The sequence below is a fragment of the Mauremys mutica genome, chromosome 4 (genome assembly GCF_020497125.1).
Source record: "Mauremys mutica isolate MM-2020 ecotype Southern chromosome 4, ASM2049712v1, whole genome shotgun sequence".
In the NCBI taxonomy this organism is placed as follows: domain Eukaryota; kingdom Metazoa; phylum Chordata; order Testudines; family Geoemydidae; genus Mauremys; species Mauremys mutica.
In genome coordinates, this window is record NC_059075.1 from 108,679,746 (window position 1) to 108,701,179 (window position 21,434).

The window sequence follows — 21,434 nt, forward strand, 5'->3', positions numbered from 1 at the left end:
TTCTAAATGAACAAGACAGGCAAAGGGAATATTACCATCACCATTTTTTTCAGAAGGATAACCGAGGCACCAAGAGATTAAGTGATTTGACCAAGGTCACGTAGGAAGTCTGTAGCAGAGCTGGAAACAGAGCCCAGGCCTTATAACTTGTACTGTAGGGCTTTCATCACAAGCCCATCCCTCCTTTCAGCACTTTGTAACTGTGCACCTTGGACGGAGGAGAGAGGAGGAGACTCCTACCCAACCTGTAACCTATTTGGATGCTACTGTATCTGTTGGATTCTCTGCTATTCCTTTCAGTGATTCTTGCTGTGTGAGGCTGACTACCGTAGGACTGAAATCAGTGGGGGGTTAGGCTCCTAGTTACCGTTGAGGATCTGGGCTTGTGAGCTTACCGCAGCCCGTGTTCCTACACTAATTCCTCCTGGGAGAGGCTGGGATTGGAGCCGCTCTGAGCTCACCACAGCCAACATTACTATGCCCTTCCCTACAAATGATTCCTGCTGGAAGAGGCCGTACTGGAATGATTATGAGCTTGCTACCGCCAGCACTTGTCTACACCATTCCCTGCTCCTGCGGGGGGAAGTAGGGATTGCAATTGCAGTTTTACACCACTAAGTTATTTATGCATCAACCCCAGAGGATTATCTGGTTCAATACAATTTTGAGCGAGAGTGCCCGGGAATACTCTCCTTGTCACCACAAACTTTTGTCTGTATTAATACTCCTCTCTGCGCTGCTCTTCTCCCTCAGGCTCAGTACTACGGAGAGATTAGTATTGGGACGCCACCGCAAAAGTTCACCGTGGTCTTTGACACTGGATCGTCAAACCTCTGGGTGCCCTCTGTCCATTGCAACCTCCTGGACATCGCCTGCTGTAAGTAGCTCTCGCACTGTGTAGCTGCCTGGCCTCATGACCTTTAACAGCCTCCTATTCCTCGCATTTCCTTGCGTATCTGGTACAGGCGCCAAAGTGCCGCCCTGTGAACCAGGGACAGAAGGTCAGACTACCTGAGGGAGAAACCCCTGGCCTGCAGAGGGCAACCAGCATTCTCCAAACAAGTCTGTCCGGCAGACTTCTTGGCCCATGAGTGGGCCAGCTGGAGCAGTCGGAGAGAGTAACCCAAGTGAAACACTGAATGCTGTAGGGCTCTCTTGTGTTCTCATTTGCACTCCAGTTCCCAGGATGGCTTCCCCAGCTTAGGCAGCTGTAGCATGGCTAAGCTAGACACAGCTCTGGGAATACACAGAGATGGTCCCTGTCTTTGGCAACTGTAGCCACTAGGTCTTCAAAATAAGAATTTCCTTTTTCTTTCCTCTTAAGTTTGTCCAGCCCCAGGGGTTTGGAGGATGCAGTCGTTTACATTTTGCACTTTTCAGGCTCACCAGAGCAAGCCCTTTTCTTGCCCTGTGATGATGTTGCATTAGTGGAGCACAGTGCTGATATCTGGGCATTGGCAGCCTTGTTCCCTTTGACTGGAGGAGAAAGGGACAAGTAAAGTCTATGCTGATGGGTTTTTCAGTGGCCCACCTGAAGTGGGGGAGTGGCGTTGGCGGTGAGTGAAATACAAAACAACAATAATGTCCAACTCTTACAGCAGTTTTCCCTCAGTAGAGCTCGAACCCTTTACAAAGGAGATGTCAATATCTTTATCCCCATTTTACAGATGGGACCCAAAAGGCGAAGCAACTTGCCCGAGGTCACCAGGACAGCCAGGAATAGTACCCATGTGTCCTGAGTCCCAGTCCAGTGTGCTGTCAAGTTAATGGCCCTTCCTTCTCCCATCTCTCTTCCTGCTCTGTCTCTTCCCCTCCCCTTTCCCCCGTATCCCACACACTCTCACATTAATTCTTTTTGGAATGACCTTGATTGGGTAATGAGCCATTCCATGAGTCGCTCTGCTTCTCCCCAAATTATAGCTATGTTGTCCTATTGCTCAATGCTGTCAAAAAAGCCTGTCTTGCTAGATCTGATACCAACTGTCCTAGTTTCTAGTGTTGTTGCCCAGAATGTGCATGCACATGTTTATGGATCTATAATTAATAATAACCGTGTTTTTAAAAAAAAAAATGTTGCGGCTAAAACCAAAGGCTTATAAATTACAAGGTTTTCACCCTGTGATGTTACAGTATCATAAATCTCCAAAGAAGAAGATGTCAAACCCAACTGTCGTAAAATGCCTTTTAAAAGCCACCGAATGTGCTACTTAAGCAGAATGGAGAAAGTGGAGCCAACAAATATACAAACATGAAAGGTGACCTGCAAAGCCAGGGTGTGGGGGGGAATATTGGACTTGTGCCCTTTATGGTTCATAGTGGTTTGGCAGGTGAAGATGTATATAATTTTGAGTGGGTTTGTTTCACACTTGTTTTTATATATTGGAGATTTGGGCCCTGTCTAAGCTGGAGACGCTCTGATTCAGGACTGGTCTATCTTGGAGATTCTGTACCTCTAGAGAACTAGGGAAATGTTGACAACCCACAAGCCAGGAGTAAGATAGCTGAGCATTTGAGAGGGGAAGAGATTTTAGCTGGTCTATTTACAGCTCTGTAGTCCTGATTCTCTACTTGCACCTTGTATAGCTCATTTTACTCTAGTGCAAAACAAATGTAAAATGCTTCCAAACTGGAATTGAGTTTGCGCAGATGTGATTATATCCAAGGTGCCAGGCAGTGATGTATCGGGTCCTGTCTTTTTGGCTTGTTTGTCTTTTGACCTATTTTAATTCCAGGGATGAATAAACATTTGGGAGCAAGGATGTCATTGCTAATGACTTGTTGTCTCCAGCCTTATAATTAAAAACAATCCATGTCTGCTGAGACATCCATTTACACCCTGGAGCAAAAACTGGGGAAGAAATAAATAAAATACCTGAACTTTATAAGGTATAAAACAAATAGGTGTGGAGGAATACATCTTTTTTTTAACTAAAACCTTCCAGGTCATCTTTATAAAGAAGGGCAGAAAATGTATATTTTAAGAAATCTTTTCCAGACCGCCTTTAAGAAAGACACACTATGTGATATAAATGAGTGAATACAAAAATTAATGCTTGTGTTTAATACCTGTATATACTTAAATTCACCCAAACTCTCCATAGCACAAAGTAGCTTTCTCTTGGGGCAGTTATGGTGACTTGAGCATCACTCTTGCGGTTTCTAATGTCCCCTGACATAACAGCCATGTGTAGTCTAGTCTCTAAATATGGTAGCCAAATCCTATTCAGCTGCTAAATCGGATCTCATAATTGAATTCCTTGCATGTTAGAAATGCTTTATAAGGCATTCCGGAATTGGCATATGTAAGAATCAGGGCTCTGCTTACCCTCTCCTTCAACATACATTTACTTTTAAGAGCAGGGGAGACAGCATGGTCTGGAGTTCTGAGCATGGGAATAGGAGCCTGGAAGTCCCGAGTTTCTTGATCTATGTTCCACCACTGAATTTAGTGTGACCTTGACGTCTCTGCTTCTTCCCCTCCCCCCATGTGTAAAATGGGGATAATAATCCCTCTGTCGCACCTCTCAGGCAGATTGTGACATTAATTTCTAGGACTTCCTGACAGCTTCTTTTTTTTTTTTTTTTTTTTTTAATTTCAAATTTTTGTTGAAATTTTGACAGAAAAATTGGGGGAAATTTTCCCAACTTTTTTTGGGACCAGCTCATTTAATTAGCTAATGCCTGACCAGTGCTTCAAACAGGCAACACACTGTAGAAATTGCTGAGCAGCATTAATATTGTGTGTATCTCCTATATTTCTATTCCTCGCTGCAGTGATCCATCACAAATACGACTCCTCCAAATCCAGTACGTACCAGAAGAACGGCACAGCTTTCGCCATCCATTATGGAACCGGGAGCCTGTCTGGATTCCTCAGCGTGGATGCTGTGGGGGTTAGTAATGGCTGTACTTCACTTCTGCAACCCATTTAGGCCCTCGTTGATCCAGGAATTCAGGCATGTGCCTTTGATTTCAATGGGCCTTAGCAATACCCATCAGATCTCAAAGCATTTTACACAGGTCAGTATCGTAAGGTGGGGAAACTGAGGCACAGAGAGGGGGAATTAACTTGCCGACGGTCACCTAGCAGGCCAGTGGTAGTTAGGAATAGAACCCATGTCTCCCGACTCCCAGTCCAGTTCGCTAGTCACTGGGAAAGACTGCATCCCACTATTCCTTAAAGGTAAGCACTTGTTTAAGTGCTTTGCTGAGCCAGGGCCTTAGTTGAGGATCTCAGTCCACCTCCCCCAGGGACGCTTGTCCATGTTGCAATTGGCAGATCTCATTAGCGAGGCTAAGCACTGAGTGAAAATGGAGATTAAACTACCCTACGTCCACTAGAGGTAGTTCCATCATATCAGACTTGAGGCAGTCTGGGATAAGCTTGCCCTGCTATTGCCTGCATTGCACTGATTCTGCTTCTGTGTAGAAACTTGGGGCCTACATTTTCAAGGGACCTGTGATTTTTGGGGCGGTGCATCCTTTTTTCCAGCACTCAACTTGAGACAACTTAAAGGGACCTGATTACCAGGAAGTGCAGAGCATCCATCCTCTGAAAATCAGGCTACTTCAGTGTCTCTCAAGTTAGGCACTCAGAAAATGAGATGCCTGAAATCACTCTTGAAAATGTGGGCTCAGGGCTTTCAAAGTCACAGCTGTGACTTAGCGCTCAGATCCTGTTGAAAGTCACTGGGACTTGGGCTTCCAAATTACGTAGGGCCAGGTCCTCAAAGGTGTTGAAATCAAGGCAAGTGAGGAGCCTATATACCTCTGAGGATCTGGGCCTTAGTCTTCAGTGTTGGCTTAAGAGCCCTAAACTTGCTTAGGTTTATAGATGTATCTATTTTGCTATTTTAGGTAGGCCCAGAAATCCATTGGCATTTTCTCTGTCTGTCCCAGTTTAAAAGTGTTGGCTAACGAAATCTGCTGGTGTCAAAAGAAAGGGATCCCTCTCTCTCTCCACCTCACGGCGCAGAGGAACAGCCGGAACTGAATTTCCAATCTGGCTTGGACTAGACTCTGGCTCCCCTCTGCCAGAATCTTTTCTAGACTAGTGCAGAAATCCTTGACTTACAGCCAGAACATCCCCTTGTAGGTGTTATCCCCGTAAGCGCCAGGAGACTCTGGGACCGATTCAAAATGAATCGATCAATGGGCAGACTTGCACTGAGTTCAGATGATGCCATTAGTGAGTTTCCCCTTGCTAAGATTGACTGTCAGTATTGCCTGGATGAGTGAGAGGAGTTGCCACCCCACAATGAGCAAGGATTGACCTCCAAAACCAGTAGATCTTTCCTCCCCCCCCCTCCCTATTTCCACCCCCAAATACTGCACTGGTCTTGGGAGATCTGCAGAGTCCAGTGCTATCCCTGTACCTCCATTCTAGCTCTCTGTCCCTGCCTCCCATACCTAGTTCCCTGGCATCACAACGTTCAGCTCGAGATGATCTAGACCAGGGGTGGCCAACCTATGGCTCCGGAGCCACATGCGGCTCTTCAGAGGTTAATGTGCGGCTCCTTGCATAGGTGCTGACTCCAGGGCTGGAGCTACAGACACTAACTTTCCAATGCGCCAGGGAGTGCAACCCCCTGCTCTGCCCCCACTCCGCCCCTTCCCCCGAGCCTGCTTGTGGCGGGTGTGGGGAGTGAGGGGGAGGTGCTGATTGGTGGGGTTGTTGATGGGCAGGAGGCACTGGGGGCTGGAGGGAAGAGGGGAGCTGATGGGAAGGGGTGGGACTGCTGACTTATTACTGTGGCTCTTTGACAATGTACCTTGGTAAATTCTGGCTCCTTGTCAGGCTCAGGTTGGCCACTCCCGAGCTAGACCCTAGTCATTTCCATTCAGGAAGCTTCTAGGATTCACTAAAACCCCTTACAAGGATTTTATTGCTGTTGCCGAATGAAGTCATTTTGCATTTAGCAATAAATGTTCCACTTCTGTTAGGTTTAAAAAAAAAAAAAAAAGTCTAGCGCCAATAGAGATGTCTGCTTTGCCCTGTGCTGTCAGTTGCTGCTAGTGGGATTGGAGGATTGCAGGGAGAGAGCAGCGGGGGGGAGCTGGGCACAGGTGACTGGAGAGATGAAGAGGCCGTTTGAAAGGAGCTGCTCCCGTGATGGAGTGGGGCGGCGATCCAAAGCAGCTGGCTTTATGGGATTGTGGTAGTAGGTTTCAGTGCTCTCCAGTTTAATGGAGGGAGCGAAATGAGTCAGAAGGAAAATTGCAGCTTTTTTTAATTATCACTGTAATGCCTTCTCTTTAATTAGTTTGTTCCTGAGCCTGCCTGGGCGGGGGGAAAGGGCTCTCTGCAGCTATTGCAACTGGCAATGTTCAGCTTCCCTGTGTGCGGAAGTGATTGAAGTCTATCCCATGATGAGCTGAGTTTACAATCCAAGGGAGCACTGCAGTGGGTTCTTGGCACTCAGAGGTGGGGCGCTAAATGCTGGGATCCCAAGTGGCTTCCCGTACTGGGCTGGATCCTGCATTCATTGCACACCCCAAATTTCCACTGATGTCAGAGAGAGGCTTGGGATGCACAAGAGATGTGAAATGGGAGCCATTGTCAAGGTCTGAGCCCAGACTTAAAATGCAACCATCAGGCTGGGCCAGATGCTCAGCAGGTTGATATCAGCAAAGCGCCCTCAAAGTCAGGATTTGCCAGCTGTGGTCTGGCTTGGCAGGTGTTTGGCAAGGACAGCTGACTAGTTAAGAGGGAATGAAGGACTGTCTTTCCCTTCTCTGCTTTCCCCCAAATCCCAGCCCCTAAACAGTCATTCAGGGCATCCTGAACCTTTATTGAACATCCCAGGGAAAAACACCCCATGAGAAGTAATAGAAACACAGAAATATAGGGCTGGAGGGGACTTTGAGGTCCTCTAGTCCATCCCCACACACTGAGGCAGGACCAACCAAGACCATCCTTGATAGGTGTTTGTCCAATCTGGTCTTAAAAACTTCCAGTGAGGAGGATTCCACAACCTTCCTTGGAAGCCTATCCCCATGCTTCACCAGCCTTGTAGAAAACTTTCTGCCTTCCTGATGGAGGTGGGAATCGCACTCCAAGTAACAAACGATGAATGCAGCTGTAGCAGGGGAACCTCTGCCTCGCAGAGTGCTGGTGATCCTGAGTTCTGCCAAGGGTTTCTAGCTTCACAGGGAGCTTGGGGGGTGCGTTATAGGTACAGGACAGAAAGCACAGACCAGTGAGTGCTGGGCTGATGGCCCTGCACAGTGAAGTCCTCATTTAGCCACACAGCAGGAAGGGAGAATTCAAGGCCAGATTCCCGGCTGGGGTAAATTGCCCCCACTCCACTGAAGTCATTGGAGCTAACCCTGCCCTACACCAGCTGAGGATTTGGCCTTCATACCCCTCTCCGTTTTTGGTCTTTCTGCTGAGGCTGCTAACTAGTGTGCCAATTGCAGGATGTGATGCGTGATACCTCTCTGCAAGGAACTGGAGTGAGGCCACCAAACAGCCATCAGCTAGTAATGATTTTTGATCATTATGTACCTGGATGGGAGCCAAACCAGTGACTTAGAGAGGGAAAGTTCTGTAACCCAATGCCTTTGCTCTGCTAAAGACGCTCTCAGGCTTCAAGCCTGAAAATGCTTGCACGCCTGGCTATCTTTGTGCGTGTAAAAATGTTAGCGATTTTTGGTCAGCTCCCCGGTTGGCATAAATCAGCGTTGCTCCAGCTAGGGATCAGGCCCGTCAAATATTTTATTGCTATTGTTTAAAAACTGAAGTTGTGCTGCGGTAGTGCCTTTTATCACTTCTGAAAATGCCTCCCTCTTCTCAGTGCGTTACCGGACGTGTCACTCAGATCCTTTCTGCCCCACATCCTGCTCTGTGGCTTTTGTCTCTTGTGAAACAAATTTACACTTTGAAACAAAGTGTTCTTAGTCCAGTTAAAATAAGAGCTCTCTGTACACATACCAGGCCTGCGCACACACCTTTATACACTGACACAGAGCGAGGCACTGTTTAATCCTGAGGGGATTTTAGTCATTTACAAGGGATCGTTTTCTGATGTCAGGTCAGAGAGGCTGCGCTTTTCATTTCAGTTCAGTACATCTCACTGTAATGCTGCCAATGGGAGTTTAAGACCCAGCCAGGGTGGACTGAGGAATGATGGTTAGGACTCTGAAAGCATCCTGGTCCAATTGGTAAAATTGCCTGTGATCATTTTAAGCCATAAGATCTCGTAAACTGCTAGAGCTAGAAACCAAAGGCCAGATCCCCATCTGGTGTAAATCATCCTAGCTCCATTGACTTCCGTGATCTCCTAGTGCTTTACACCATGTCAGTCCTTCTAGCCATGAGTCTGGCAAGAGAGCTGACCTTAAATTCATATCAGTCAGATTGCCACTTTGCCCCTCCCACCACCCCAACACAGCCCTTTAGTGCCCACCTCAATTTCATGACCTGCTTTCCTGAGAACTGTGGGAGCCAGCATCTATGGTGTCTGCTTTCTGAATGTTTGGGGTCTCCTGATTCAAAGGGCATAAGTAGGGCCGTAAATGTAGATGGGGAAACTTCCCCTACACTGAGGGACGTGCAGTCCAAATCCCACTAGACAGACAGACGTGTGGCACAGACGAGCAGTTCATGAGGGGAGGCTACAGATTCTAGCTAGGAGAATAAGCTAGATGGGGTTTGAAGGAGGAAAGAGCGATGCAGGAAGGGAGGTTGTTTCTGGAGTAGGGGGGAGCATGATGGCTGCTGAGAGCGGAAGGAAGGGAAAGGTGAGTAGGCGCATTGGGAATGAAAGGGGAAGTTGTAGGTGGGACAGGATTCTGTAGGGCCTTGAGAGTAAGGAACAGGAACTTGAATACAATGCAGTAAGTGACCAGAAACCAGTGGAGGGACTGAAAGAGCAGAAGTGATGTGGTCACAATGGGAGCTCCCATTAGCAGTGGTTGCCTCAGACATGCCTTTGATTGGGGAGAGCAGTGAGGCAGTCAAGCCAGACAGGAGATGATTGTTGCGGGGGGGGTGGGGGGGAGGTTTGCAGGGGATGACCTCAGTAAGGGGATAGCAAGGAAAGGGCGGGTAGAAGCTACAGGACTCAGCAACTGGCCAGATGTGTGTGCGGACAGAGCGCGGAGACGGGAAGGATAACAGCGCTGCCGGTGGTGATGGGGAGCCATTTTGAACTGGAGTTGGACACACAACTGCAGAGGTTAGGGAGGAGGGCAGTATGGGGGTGGTCGTTGTGGCAGGTGAGGGAATGGGTGGGAAATGGCGTCCCCTAAAGAGAGGGAGTACAAAGCGGGGGAAAGAATACAGAATCGTGTGGGGCAGAGAGGAGGCTAAGAAGTCACTGAAAAACACACTGAGAGCATGAGGAGAAATCAGGAAAGCGCAGGGCCAGGGAAGCCATGAGGTGAAAGCCAAGGACCGAATGGGATTTGTTATTGTTACTGATACGTGTCTTACCATAGCACCTAGCAGCCCCAGTCATGGACCAGAACCCCATTATGCTGGGCACTGTACAAACGCTGAACAAAAAGCTTAGCTCCTTGGGGCAGGGAGTGTCAGGTGACCTGCAGGAGGGCTGTTTTTCCAGTTCAGTGGTGGGGGCACAGATCAAGCCGATGGGCTCAAAGAGAGCGAGCCAAGAGAAATGAGAGAGCAGCTAGAGGAGTAAGTCTGATCCAGGGAAGGGAGCATAAGCATTTCCTGTTACGCCATTCATGAGGAGCTATGAGAACCCAATGTTGGTCTGCCTGCACTAAGTGGGAGTTGCATCTCCAATGGCCTGTATTTGTAGCATAGCGTTCTGACCCGAGACCCACCCGTGGTTTCTCTGTGAGGCACGCATTATGGGGCAGGATCTCTCTAGCCAGTGCTAGACTAGAGAACAGCTCTCTCACATTGACCTCCATCCTGTTTCCAGGAAAGTGCTTTCTCCCACCCCAGTACTCTGAAACTGTCTCTTTTTAACCATCTTGGTTTTGGGTGGATTTTTTTCCTCCTCCCTGCAGATTGGTGACTTAGTTGTCAAGGACCAGATCTTTGGTGAAGCAACCAAGCAACCTGGCATAACCTTCATCGCTGCCAAGTTCGACGGCATTATGGGCATGGCCTTCCCGAAGATCTCTGTGGACAAAGTCACACCCTTCTTCGATAACGTCATTCAGCAGAAGCTGGTGGACAAGAACATCTTTTCCTTCTACCTCAACAGGTGACGTTATGGGGGCACGGAGCTCACTCTTGAGACATCACGTCTGGCTGTCTCCAACCTGTGGGCCACCTCCTGTCCTCCCACCCTCATTCCAAGGGTCAGATCCTCAGTTGGTGTAAAGGGCCACAGCTGTATTGAAATCAGTGAAGCTGCATCCCTTTACACCAGAGGAGGGCCTGGCCCCAGAATCCCATTCCTGCAATAGGGTGTGTTTTCTGACACCCTTACTCCTTCAGGGAGAGTGGGCATTCATCTCTCGCTGTAGCTACTTCCCACGGGTTGCTTGGCATCGGGCAACTGACTGAAGAGCTCCAGACAAATCTGCTTTTTATTTATTTATTTTACAACAAACTGATTATTTTCAGTTCTCTGGAGCTCTGCTGATTTACAGCAGCTGTGGAACATTCCCTTTCCTGAATGCCTACAGCATGTTTGTCACTGGGCAAGTCAGTGCACATCCTGCCCTGAGGCGCTTACAATCAAATGGCCCGATCCTTTGAGGAGATGGAACGCCCCAAAAAGACTTGAGGATGCTCAGCAGCTCCCTCTATCCAGGCCTACGTTTTTCTGTCTGGCCCCTTAGACAGTCACCTCCACCGGTGCAAAGTGGGTGTGTTCATGCCACCTGATCAAAATGGTAGCCTTTCACACCCACTTTGCACAGGTGGCGTTAATAGTGTCATAGCAAAGTAGGGCTGGAAGGGACCTCCAGAGGTCATCCAGTCCCCCCCGTGCACTGAGGCAGGACCAAGTATACCCAGATGCCTACCCAAGGGGTAGAGCAATGGGGAATGAGGTCTCAGATAGTGAAGAACTCTACCCACTGTGTATATGTTGGCTGAAAGACAAACTCTGGACTGGGAAGGAGTCGTGAATTCCTTCTGGGTTGGTTCACATCAAGCCTGTGCACATAGCACGTAGTGATGGGAATCACTGGTGGGCCTTGCTGAAGGAGTTTAGGCCTGATTCCTCCTCCCCCTTGCACCAGTGACAGTTGGGAGTACCACCACAGAGCTACATTGGTATGAAACCAGTGTGAGGAAGGGGAGATTCAGGGGCTTTGTTTCTAAGAGGAGGGATTGAATGTGGTGCTGAGGTGGGCTAGGAGAGGCTGTGCGTTCCAAGAGGAGTGGGAGATGAGTGGGAAAAGACAATATGGAGGGAGGACTAGGATCATGGCAGCAGGAGGCCCTGTCATACCCTTGCTGGCTCGGTCATACCCATCACCACCCCTACAGACCTGAGCATGGTTTTCCATTTTCCCGGGAGAGACGAGACTCCTTGGATTGAAAAATGTCTTATGGGGGGGGGCGGGTTTCTGGTTCAGTTACGGCTAAAAATCCCCCATAGCGATGCTTCCTCACACCTAGTCAGCTGCAATCTGTGTGTTTGAAATAACCTGGAGAATGTGGTTCTCTGGGCCGTGAGTCAGGCAATCACAATGTATCATTTGATCAGCTGCATCCCTTCCCACATAAACGCATGTTGTTGGCTGGCTGAAGGGTATTGTACTAGTGCACGGGGTGACAGAGCTTATTCTGCCCCTGCCCTACCCCCAAATGCAAGGGCGATAAAGAAATAGGCTGTGTTTGTCTCTCTAGTCCTGGAGCTAGTGGTAAAAGAAGTTGGCCAGTCTTGGGCTGTCAGTGAGCAATGATCCTTCTTCCATTGCTCTTTCCTTGCGTGCAGTGAGTTTCTCCAGGTCTCAACACAACGTGCGTGGCTGTTACAGGATGGCTCAGCCCTCAGCTAGCCTAAGACATGCTGGAGTTCCCTTATATCCCCTCACAGCCTAAGCCACAATGTTGGTGGTTTAATATTTTGATATCTTTCATATGCGGGTGCCCTGCTCGCGCTCTCCCCTGGCATGAGTGCACGGGGATCCCTTGTGGAATGAGCGTGCTTGGAGCAGCAGTGTCTGCCTCCCTCCCACTTCAGCTGAATTGATGTTCTGCGTCTTTTCTTTCAGGGACCCATCAGCTCAGCCTGGAGGGGAGCTGCTGCTGGGAGGGACTGACCCCAAGTATTATACTGGAAACTTCAATTGGGTGAATGTCTCACGCAAGGCATACTGGCAGATCCACATGGATGAGTGAGTTCCACCTTCCTTTCCGCATGCCCTGTCTGTCTGACCCACACACGCGCACGCGCGCCTGGACAGGACTCTTCACACCTAGCCAGTTAGTCCCTGGGAAGTGGGGAGAGGCGGAAGACAATGGGATAAATTCTGCCCTCGAATACATGGGTGTAAGTCCCATTGTTTTCATTCAGGCCTGCTCTGTGCTGGGCACAAGCCACCAGTGCAAACACTTATAAGCTGCAGCTTATGCCAGCTTCAAGCAGGAGTAAACTCGTCAAATCATGGCTTCTGGCAGCTTTGCCTACCTCCCCGCAGGGCCTCGCTACACCAATTGCTATCGTTCCCAGTGGGGATGAAACCCTGGAGTTGCTTGTACGTAAAGGCTGAGTGGGGCTCAAGGAATTCAGCACTTGATGGAAGGGGCCCTCTTTTTATAGGCAGGCAGTAGTAAGCACTCTGCATTGCTCAAGGAAGTGAGGGGGAGGGACTGGGCCTGGTTGCGTGGTCCAAGCAGAGGGCTGTTAGCCAGGAAGCCTGGATTTCTGTTCCAAGCTCTAGAACAGGTCTACCCTACACAGGTTTGTTGGCATAGCTTTGTCAGTCAGGGGTGTGGAAAGAGCCACAGCTGATCTAGCTGTGCCTGTAACCCCCTCCTCCCCCAGCATCAATGCCCTGATAGTGACAGAAGAGGGCATCTCTCAGCATAGCTAATGTCATATGGGGAAGTGCTGTTACTATGCCAACAGAAAAACTCCTGTTAGCATATGCTGTGTCTACACGAGGGGCCTCTGCTGGTATAGCTACACTGGCAAAGGTTCTGTAGTGTAGACAGGACCGTGTAGAGTGCCTTTATCTAAGGATCTCCAAGTGCCTCCCACCCTTCCCTGGCACATGGGTCAAGTATCATTATCCTCAAGTTATTTAATGTTTGCAGAGTACATTGAGACCCTTGACTGGAAGGTTTTTTAACAGTGCAGAGTATTGTGATACTTAACATCAGCAAAGGCCAAACCAGAGCTGATCACCTGCCTACTATACTTCCTTTGAAGCGGGAAATGTTACACAACCCTTTTAACCCTTTGCCACCCATGGTGGTACGTACTGCTGCATAAACCACTGTGGAAACAGATTCAGATATCTGCAGGGGAAGTACCAAAGTACATACAGGTTTATATGTCATCATCCTGGTTAACGCATCATGGTAACAGGTTTAGCATGTCAGCTAGCTGTGAGATACCAGGCAGAAATTAAAGAAATTTGCTGGCCCTGCTGCAGCAAAGTATGTATAACTTCAATCACATAAGTGCTCTCATTGAAGTTGATGGGGCTATTCACTTAAAGTGAGGTATTTGTTCAAGTGCTTTGCTGGATCAAGACCTAGGTATTTCCATACTTCAGCATATTCTGGGAGTTTTAACTGTTAATTCCCCTACACCAGTTTGCCAGTATTTTTATACTGTTCTGTTAAGGTTTTTTCCCCCTGTTTAAGTAACTGATTCATATTTGCAACCTGAACTGCAACCCACAGAGGGCTTTTATTATCTGGGAATCTTCTTTTTCACATAGACTGGATGTTGCCAACGGCCTGACCCTGTGCAAAGGGGGCTGTGAAGCTATTGTGGACACAGGAACCTCGCTCATTACAGGGCCAACGAAGGAGGTGAAGGCGCTGCAGGCTGCCATCGGGGCTAAGCCACTCATCAAAGGACAGGTAAACCCTGGCAGAGAAGCTGGGTGGTGAATTGGAAACTTGGAGAGGGCTGAGTATTCCAAAAGACTGGTGCCCCCACCCCGTGGAATCTCTACACTGGCTTCCCCTCTTCAGACAGCTTTAATATCAAGCTTCTCCTTACTTTGCAGATCTCTTATTTCTGTCCCTCCTTGCATCTCTGCCTGTCTTTCCTCCTACTGCCCCTTCCCACTCTCTGTGCTCTGCCCAAGCCTCTCTTGGGGGGGATTCCTTTTCTCCTTCTCCTGAAAAGTCTCCTGATTAATATGACCCAAATCCCCTCCCTCTCCTCGCCCACGTCTCCCAAAACCCAATGGTAGTGTTCCATCAGCACTTAAGTCTTTGTCTGTCCTGCATCACGTCCCCTTGTGCCTCTAGACTTCGAGTTCCTTGGGGCAGGGACCTGCTGTTTCTTTGGCACGGTGAGCCGGGTGCTGTACGCTTTACAGCCCCATACAGAGAATTAAGGGCAGCAGCCTGAGAGAGGGAGGGGAACACGCTGCCCTTCCCTATCCTGAACCGCAGCTCGTGAGCTTAGATTCTCTCTCCTACTTTGGAAACTGACCTGCTTCTGTGGGAGGAGCAAGTTGTCATGGAGAAATCCCAACCCCCTGAACCATGATTGTGCCAGTTCTGGATAAACTAAGAGCGAAGCAGCCAGTGAGGAAACGGACGGGAGTTTAATAGTCTCCCATGCTGTTTCTTGGCCAGCTGGGACAAGAATTAAGGCCTGATCCCATCGACTTCAGTAGGCTTTGGCTCAGACCTTGTAACCCCTCCCTGTAGCAGTCGGGGAAGGCGCGGGGGGTAAATTCACATTTGAAAGCACTTGCACAAAAGTCCTACAAGACTTAATAGACAATGAGAATGTCACCATCCTATAGAACCTAATAGAGAATCAAGTCCCCAGTCTAGGATTCTGTTAATAAATGTCCTATGAGGGATCTCCTCTAAGAAGTTCTGTAGGGTTTTGGAATAATGTATATAGAGCACTATTGGGTTCAGCCTTATTAATTTCTGCAGGGATACGGGTGCCTGTAATGTAATGACATTCGTTCTGGACCTGGCTCTCTCCAGGCCCCATCAACACCACTGAGAGGATTTATTTATAATTAGATGGATTGCACCTATCCAGAGTCTCTAGGGTTTTTTTTTGTTTAACACTATCTATTTCTATTGCAGTAGCAGCTAGAGGGCCCTATCCCTACTGTGCTAGAGACTGTACAAATGCCTAATGAAGAGATACCCCCTGCCCCAAAGCATTTACAATCTCAGTAATATGACTTGCCAAACAGCGGTTGAAAGCATCTCCCTCCGAGGGCTTCCCCGGTGCTAGAACAGAACCAGTTGCCATAAGCCCAGCTGTCCCAGGCAGGATGTAAGAATACAGTGTTACAAGCCCTTGAGATCTCCCTAAACATAAAGTGCAACAGACACATGCTCATTACATACCCCAGCATAGCCCCTAACGAGCCCCACTGACAAACCTGGGTCTGTGGAGAGCAACTTGGGGCCCGGCTGGCCAAGGGATTGAGGGACTTGAACCCCTGTATTTGTGCCCCTGCTCCTGCTTTGCATCCAGTGTTTTGTGCTTTTATTCATTAGTTCAGCAGCTACTAGGGGGCTCCATTGTGCATGGGCGCTACATGTGCACTTAGTAAAATAGTCTGTGCCCCGAAGAGCTCTGAGTGTGAGGTTTTCAAAGGAGCCCAACGGCATTATATTCCCATTTCATCGCAGACAAAGGGTGGGAGGAGAGCCCAGCAGGGTGATGCAGTGACTTGCCACAAGTCTCTCACCGCAAATCTGTTGCAGAGCTGGGAGCCGGAACCAAGGTCTTCTGACTCTCAGGGCAGTGTGCTACCCCCAGGACCACGCCGCCTCCCACTGGCTGTCTGAAACTCTGTTCACTGAACTGTGCTGAGCCCTTCTGATCGTAAGGGGCCCATACCTCAGCAAAGAACCCATTTGGATTCGATTTAAGGCTAGAGGGTGCTAATTACCATAGGCTGCCTCCTTTCCTTTTTTTTCCCCTTAACCCGCAGAAGGCTGTCTGAGCACAGAAGGAGAGGCCTGGCCATCTCCCATAGCGACCCCCTTTTCCTTAAGCCTGCCAGCCAGCAGCCTTTCTGTGCCCATGGGGTCTCATGCTTCAGTGTGCTGCTGCTGTTTCCTTTTCAGTACGTGATCCCCTGCGATAAAGTGTCGTCCCTTCCCGTCGTCACTCTCATGCTAGGAGGAAAGCCTTATGAGCTCACCGGAGAACAGTACGTCTTCAAGGTGAGTCCAGAGCCGCTTCTACCCAGCTCCCTTTCCTACGCTAGCTCTTCTCACCTAGATGTAGGAGGCAGGGCTGTCGTGGTGAAATCCTGGCCCCTCTGAAGTCAGTGGTAGTCTTACCACCTCAGTAGATCAGGGGTTTCACCCCAATGCCCTCATGAGTCCTGCCAGGATAGTGCCTGTTCACTGCTGCAAGGTTAACTGCTTGCCAGTCCTATCTGAGTCTGCGTCATAACCTCTTCTATTCAAGAGAGCAGGCAAGACTCCAAAGCAGGATACGTGGGGCAGGATCAGCCCAGAGCTTCAATCACAGGGTCTGACTGTCACCTCGCTCACTCTGGTCTAAATCAGCAGTAACTCTGCAGAGAGTTAGACCAGTGTGTGTAAGGTCAGAATTGGTTCCATGCACTACGGTTCCAGATGGGACCCCTGTGTGCCAGACTCAGGGAGAAGCATGAGTCTGAAGAATCAGGATGTTGTCCTGTGAATTTCAGCTGCTGGATCTGTAGAGAGCAATGGAGACCTCCACTGGTTTGTTGCAGTAGTAGGAGACGACTAAGTCCTTGTCTACACTTGCAAGTTAGAGCACATTAAATCAGACCCGGGCACCCAGCTCCTGAGGTGTCCACACCGCCAAGGCACTTAAAGAGCCTGGACTCCACAGCTGGAGCGCTCCTGGTAATCCACCTCCACGAGAAGCATAGAGCTTTCTGCACCCGGACTGAAGTGCTGGGGTGTCAGTGTGGATGACTGTTGCATTACTGTGCTGTGATTGGTCTCTGGAAACGTCCCATAATCCCTTTAAGTCAAGTGGCCACTCTTGTCATTGTCTTGAACTCGGCTGCAGACATGCAGCTATCCCCTTTCAAAGCTCCATTTCTGACAGCCAGCATGCTTATCTGCTCTGGGACAAGTAACCATTACTGTGGAATGCTGCAGATGCAGGCATTTGTGCGTGTGTGAGGCGGTGGGGAGGTTGGGGCTGATGTTGGGGTTTTCCCCTTCCCCCTGCCGCTGTCTGAACTTACAAGACAGCATGCTGACACACTCTCTGCCCCCAAAACACATTGTCTCATACACACAACACACTCCCTGTCACACTTCCCCCCCGCCCCATTTGAAAAGCAGCTGGCAATCTAGTAGGATGCCCTGCAACAAGAGGATTGGGAAACCTGCATCATGTGACACTGTGCCTGCCCCATTAGGCATTGCAAACCCTTTCTAAAGCACACTGCAGGCACTTGCACACTGGGATGGCTACCATAATTATACTGCTCTCTGAGGCGTTGCAAGAGCTGCTAATGTGGACATGCTCCACAGTCACAAGGAGCACTGTGTGAACACACGGCAGCGCTTTCCCTGCTGCTGTCTCTGAGGGCCGGTTTAACTCCCGGCACTCTACATCTGCAAGTGTAGACGTAGCCTGAGTAAAGCCATCAGCTCCTGCAGTGGATGAAACTAGGGAGGCAGGGTGAGCAATAATGGACAGGACATCATGTGACTCTTTCAATACCTCCTCTACTATTGCAGTCCATCTGCCACTGGGTTTGGAGAGCTCAGGGCCAGTCTCTGTCATGATAGATGATGACAGTTAATACCTTGTACCACGTAGAGTCAGTTCCACCAGTTGGTGCCCTAGACCGGAGCTTGTGGGTGGATGGGGGAAGGGATGAAAGACTCGTCCTTCTACTGACCTTCTCATTCTTTCCTGTAGGTTTCTGTACAGGGAGAGACCATCTGCCTGAGTGGATTTTCAGCCCTGGACATCCCACCTCCCGGGGGCCCGCTGTGGATCCTGGGAGACGTGTTCATTGGCCCCTACTACACCGTGTTTGACCGTGATAATGACTCTGTTGGCTTTGCCAAGTGTGTCTGAGTGCCTGCCCCACCATCCCTGCCACACACACGCACTGTAGAGAGTGAGTCCCAGGATTAGGAAGCAAATGAGGAAATAAAAGAAATGGAAATAGATTTAAAATTAAAAAGGAAACAATATTAGTGCCCTCTTAATGACCCTTTGCCGTCTCTTGAATAAGTGATAATCAGAGAGCTCTAGCGCATCACTCAATCTAGAGCAGCCCCACCTTGTTAGATCTTCCAGCTCCATTTTAAATATTAGGTAATGAAGCTGCGATTCCACTCCTCCTGCAGAGAACCCACATTGGTAATGGTCATTAGATTCACTGTTCTACTGGGAGGGGAAGAGGGGGTTATATATGTACATGCAGAAAACTTTCTCCTTATTCCTCTTCTCTAACCAATGACAGGGTGAGGGAGCTGACTTTGTCTTGTGGCTGCTCTGAGTCACATGGGGAAGAAAAGCAATAGTCTGGTGGCTCTTAATAAGCTTGTGTTTTAATGTGCTTCCTTGTGAGACTAATTTCTCGTGTGAAGCTGAGGAGGGTGATCGAGAGATGGCTGCATGAGCCATCCCTTAAAATACACAAGGGAAGGCTTAGGATCAAAACACATTAACCGAGTTTCTTGTGTCGTGGCAGCACAACGGGAGCACTTACCGTGGTGTGACCATCTCTGTTGACGTGTTTCACTGGGCAGGGATGACAATAGGGGCTCCAGCCAGTAGAACCCTCAGGGAGAAGAAACGGGAAGGGGACCATGGTAGGATTTGATGATGGTCTTTGAGTCTGCAATGGCCCATCTTTACACTTAAGGCTGAGCAAACCAGTTCAGATAAAATAAGAGATGACCCAAACTTCTTAGGTTTGAAATAGTTTGGTTGGTTGGGGTTTTTTCTTAAAGTCCTACAGTTTGGGAAAATTTGTCAAGAGCTATTGAGCTGGGAGGGTTTTGTTTTTTTTAAAGCATTTAAGTTACCTAGAAGCCCTAGGTCCCACTGACAGTAAATGGGGTTTAGGTGCTTTCAAGTCACTTAGCTGCTTTTGAAGACTTTACTCATGGTATTTTTGATCTGATCAAACCAGAGACTATTAGCAGTCAGATGGGAGACTTGCAAGACTTCCAGATCAAAGAGGTTTGGGGAAGCATCTCAAGTTCCAGGTGCTTCTTTTTACCAAACCTCTGAGCCTTTGGAAGCCAATTCATCTCTACTCTACACTCCCTATTCCAAACCCTAGCTTACTTTTCTTATTCAAAACCAGGTAAACGTACACCCTGCTGTACAAATATAAAGTGAGGCACATTGCCCGCTCTGGAGAGCTTACAGTTAATGGTCATGCGCACAGACCCACACTTTCCCAGTCAAGAGCCAGCAACTACGTATACAAAACTGTTCACCCTGTCAGGCCCTTAGCCAAGACAAACATGGGGCAGCAGTCCAGGGGAGGGACTGCAAGTAGTGATTGGTAGACAGAGGGAGATCAAGTGGGTTTTTAAGTACGGTTTTGAGGAAGTGGGAGAGAGTGAGCTTGGTAGAGTTATCAAGGCTTTGATCCAAAGCCCACTGAAGTGAACAGAGAGACTTCCATTGACTTCAGTGGGCTTTGGCTTGGGCCCCCAAGTGTATAATGCAGCATGAGCGATGGCACAACGCAGAGAGAGAGAGAAAGAAAAGTCAAAGATGCAGATCCTGCCCTGGTGTGAGCCAGTTTAACACCAATGGTAGCAGTAAGATGAGAGGATTGGGAGTAATGTATGGTGTGAAATCCTGACCCCACTGAAGTCAATTGGAATTTTGCCACTGACTTTAGTGGAGACAGGATTTCCCCAGGCAGTGAGAGCAGTAATGTGCCTGGGGGCATATAGGAGGCCAGTCGCACTAGGGAGCATACATACTTTTCCCCAGGCCCAAGCCAACATTGAGCCTGCCATCGGGGGAGAGAAAAGGGCTGCCAGTTAATCAGGATGTTCAGGGAGAATGGGGCAGAGATGATCTAAAACAAGTCACATCACATCAGCTTGCTGAGCACCACCCTTTTCAAGTCCATTGCACCTGTGATGAGTTTGCTAACGTTGACTCAGGTCTTTAATAACAACCTCTGCTGCTCAGACTGGGCTGTGTTTCATTTGTGCGTACTTAATGCTTACAATCATTACTCTTACTCAGGCACCTGGAAGGGGCTGCCTGAGGCAGCTGTGACTGGTGTGAATGTAGGAGCTCTAATATTCGTGTCAGTCTGCACAGCCCCAGGAGTGATAAATATGCTGTTCTCACCATGGGCTGCTGTCTGTGCCCACTCTTCAGCTGCTGCCTCAGATTAGAAGCTGAAGGCATCTGTTACAGCCTAAAGACCTAGCTAGAGAACAATGGTGTGTTCCCAAAAACCATCAAACACAAATACTCAGCTGCCCTCCAGAGGGTCCCATTTGCAAATTGATCAAGTGCCCAGAGCTCTTTAAAGTTTTGCTAAATCCTTTCTCAGCTGAAGAATTTATCCCATACAGTGACATAAACGTAGAACTTTTCTTAGATGCCCATTAATTAGATTTGGTGGAAGGTAAAACTCTAGCAGGGAATTGACCACAAGCTTAGATTTTATTAAGGATCTATTTTTAACCCCTTCCAAAACAGGCACAGGGCATTGTATGAAGGAGCCATTGTACAGTAGTTGCTGTTAAACATATAATGCCCTATATTGTACATTCTGTAGCATCTCACTGGTAACACTGGGCCAATTTCTGTCATCAGACATACAGGATGTTTATATCTGAGGGAAGAATTTGGTCCATAGTGATGCCCTAAAAGACACATCTTATGACAGGCTGTGGGAGCGGTTTATTTGACGTAACACATTTGCAATGCAAAGATCGTGGCGCTTCTGAAATCAGTCTCTTCCCCTTGTTTTACTTGTGTTTTTCAAACAGAGCTTGAAATGCTGTTTGACTTTCTTTTCTGGGCAATCTGATTTGCTGTCAGAATTACTGTCTCATTTTATTATAGAAAATTGAAATGAAAACATCTTTTCTCCTCTTTACCGTGTGGCTGTTTTCTTTTGAGTGGTTTGGAATTGCCAAGGTGTAGTGAGCACTGCACTTAGGTCAGGCGTTATGTTAAGAGGCTGGGGGACAGCAGGAAGGGTGGAGGACCCAGTGAACTTAAAATCACTTCAGGGTTGAAATGGGGGTGGGAGGATAGATATTCTCTCAAGCTCCGCCTCCTTGAGATGTGAAAAGGAAACTCACGGTACGTTGTACGTATGTTCAAAATATGCTCAGGTGGGCTTCTGCGGGTAGGCTCCCCATG

General features: G+C 48.5%; 1 protein-coding gene across 1 annotated transcript in view; it reads left to right on the top strand.

The window, feature by feature from the left end:
* CTSD (cathepsin D) overlaps nt 1-19,675 on the top strand; it is a 34,192-nt gene extending 14,517 nt beyond the window's left edge. Inside the window, exons 3-9 of the mRNA XM_045014660.1 lie at nt 754-877; nt 3,775-3,893; nt 9,985-10,184; nt 12,154-12,276; nt 13,831-13,975; nt 16,175-16,273; nt 17,988-19,675. Of these exons, the coding sequence (XP_044870595.1) occupies nt 754-877; nt 3,775-3,893; nt 9,985-10,184; nt 12,154-12,276; nt 13,831-13,975; nt 16,175-16,273; nt 17,988-18,149 (972 nt within the window). The 3' untranslated portion in view covers nt 18,150-19,675. The remainder of the gene's footprint in view (nt 1-753; nt 878-3,774; nt 3,894-9,984; nt 10,185-12,153; nt 12,277-13,830; nt 13,976-16,174; nt 16,274-17,987) is intronic.
* Nucleotides 19,676-21,434: the final 1,759 nt, after the last annotated feature.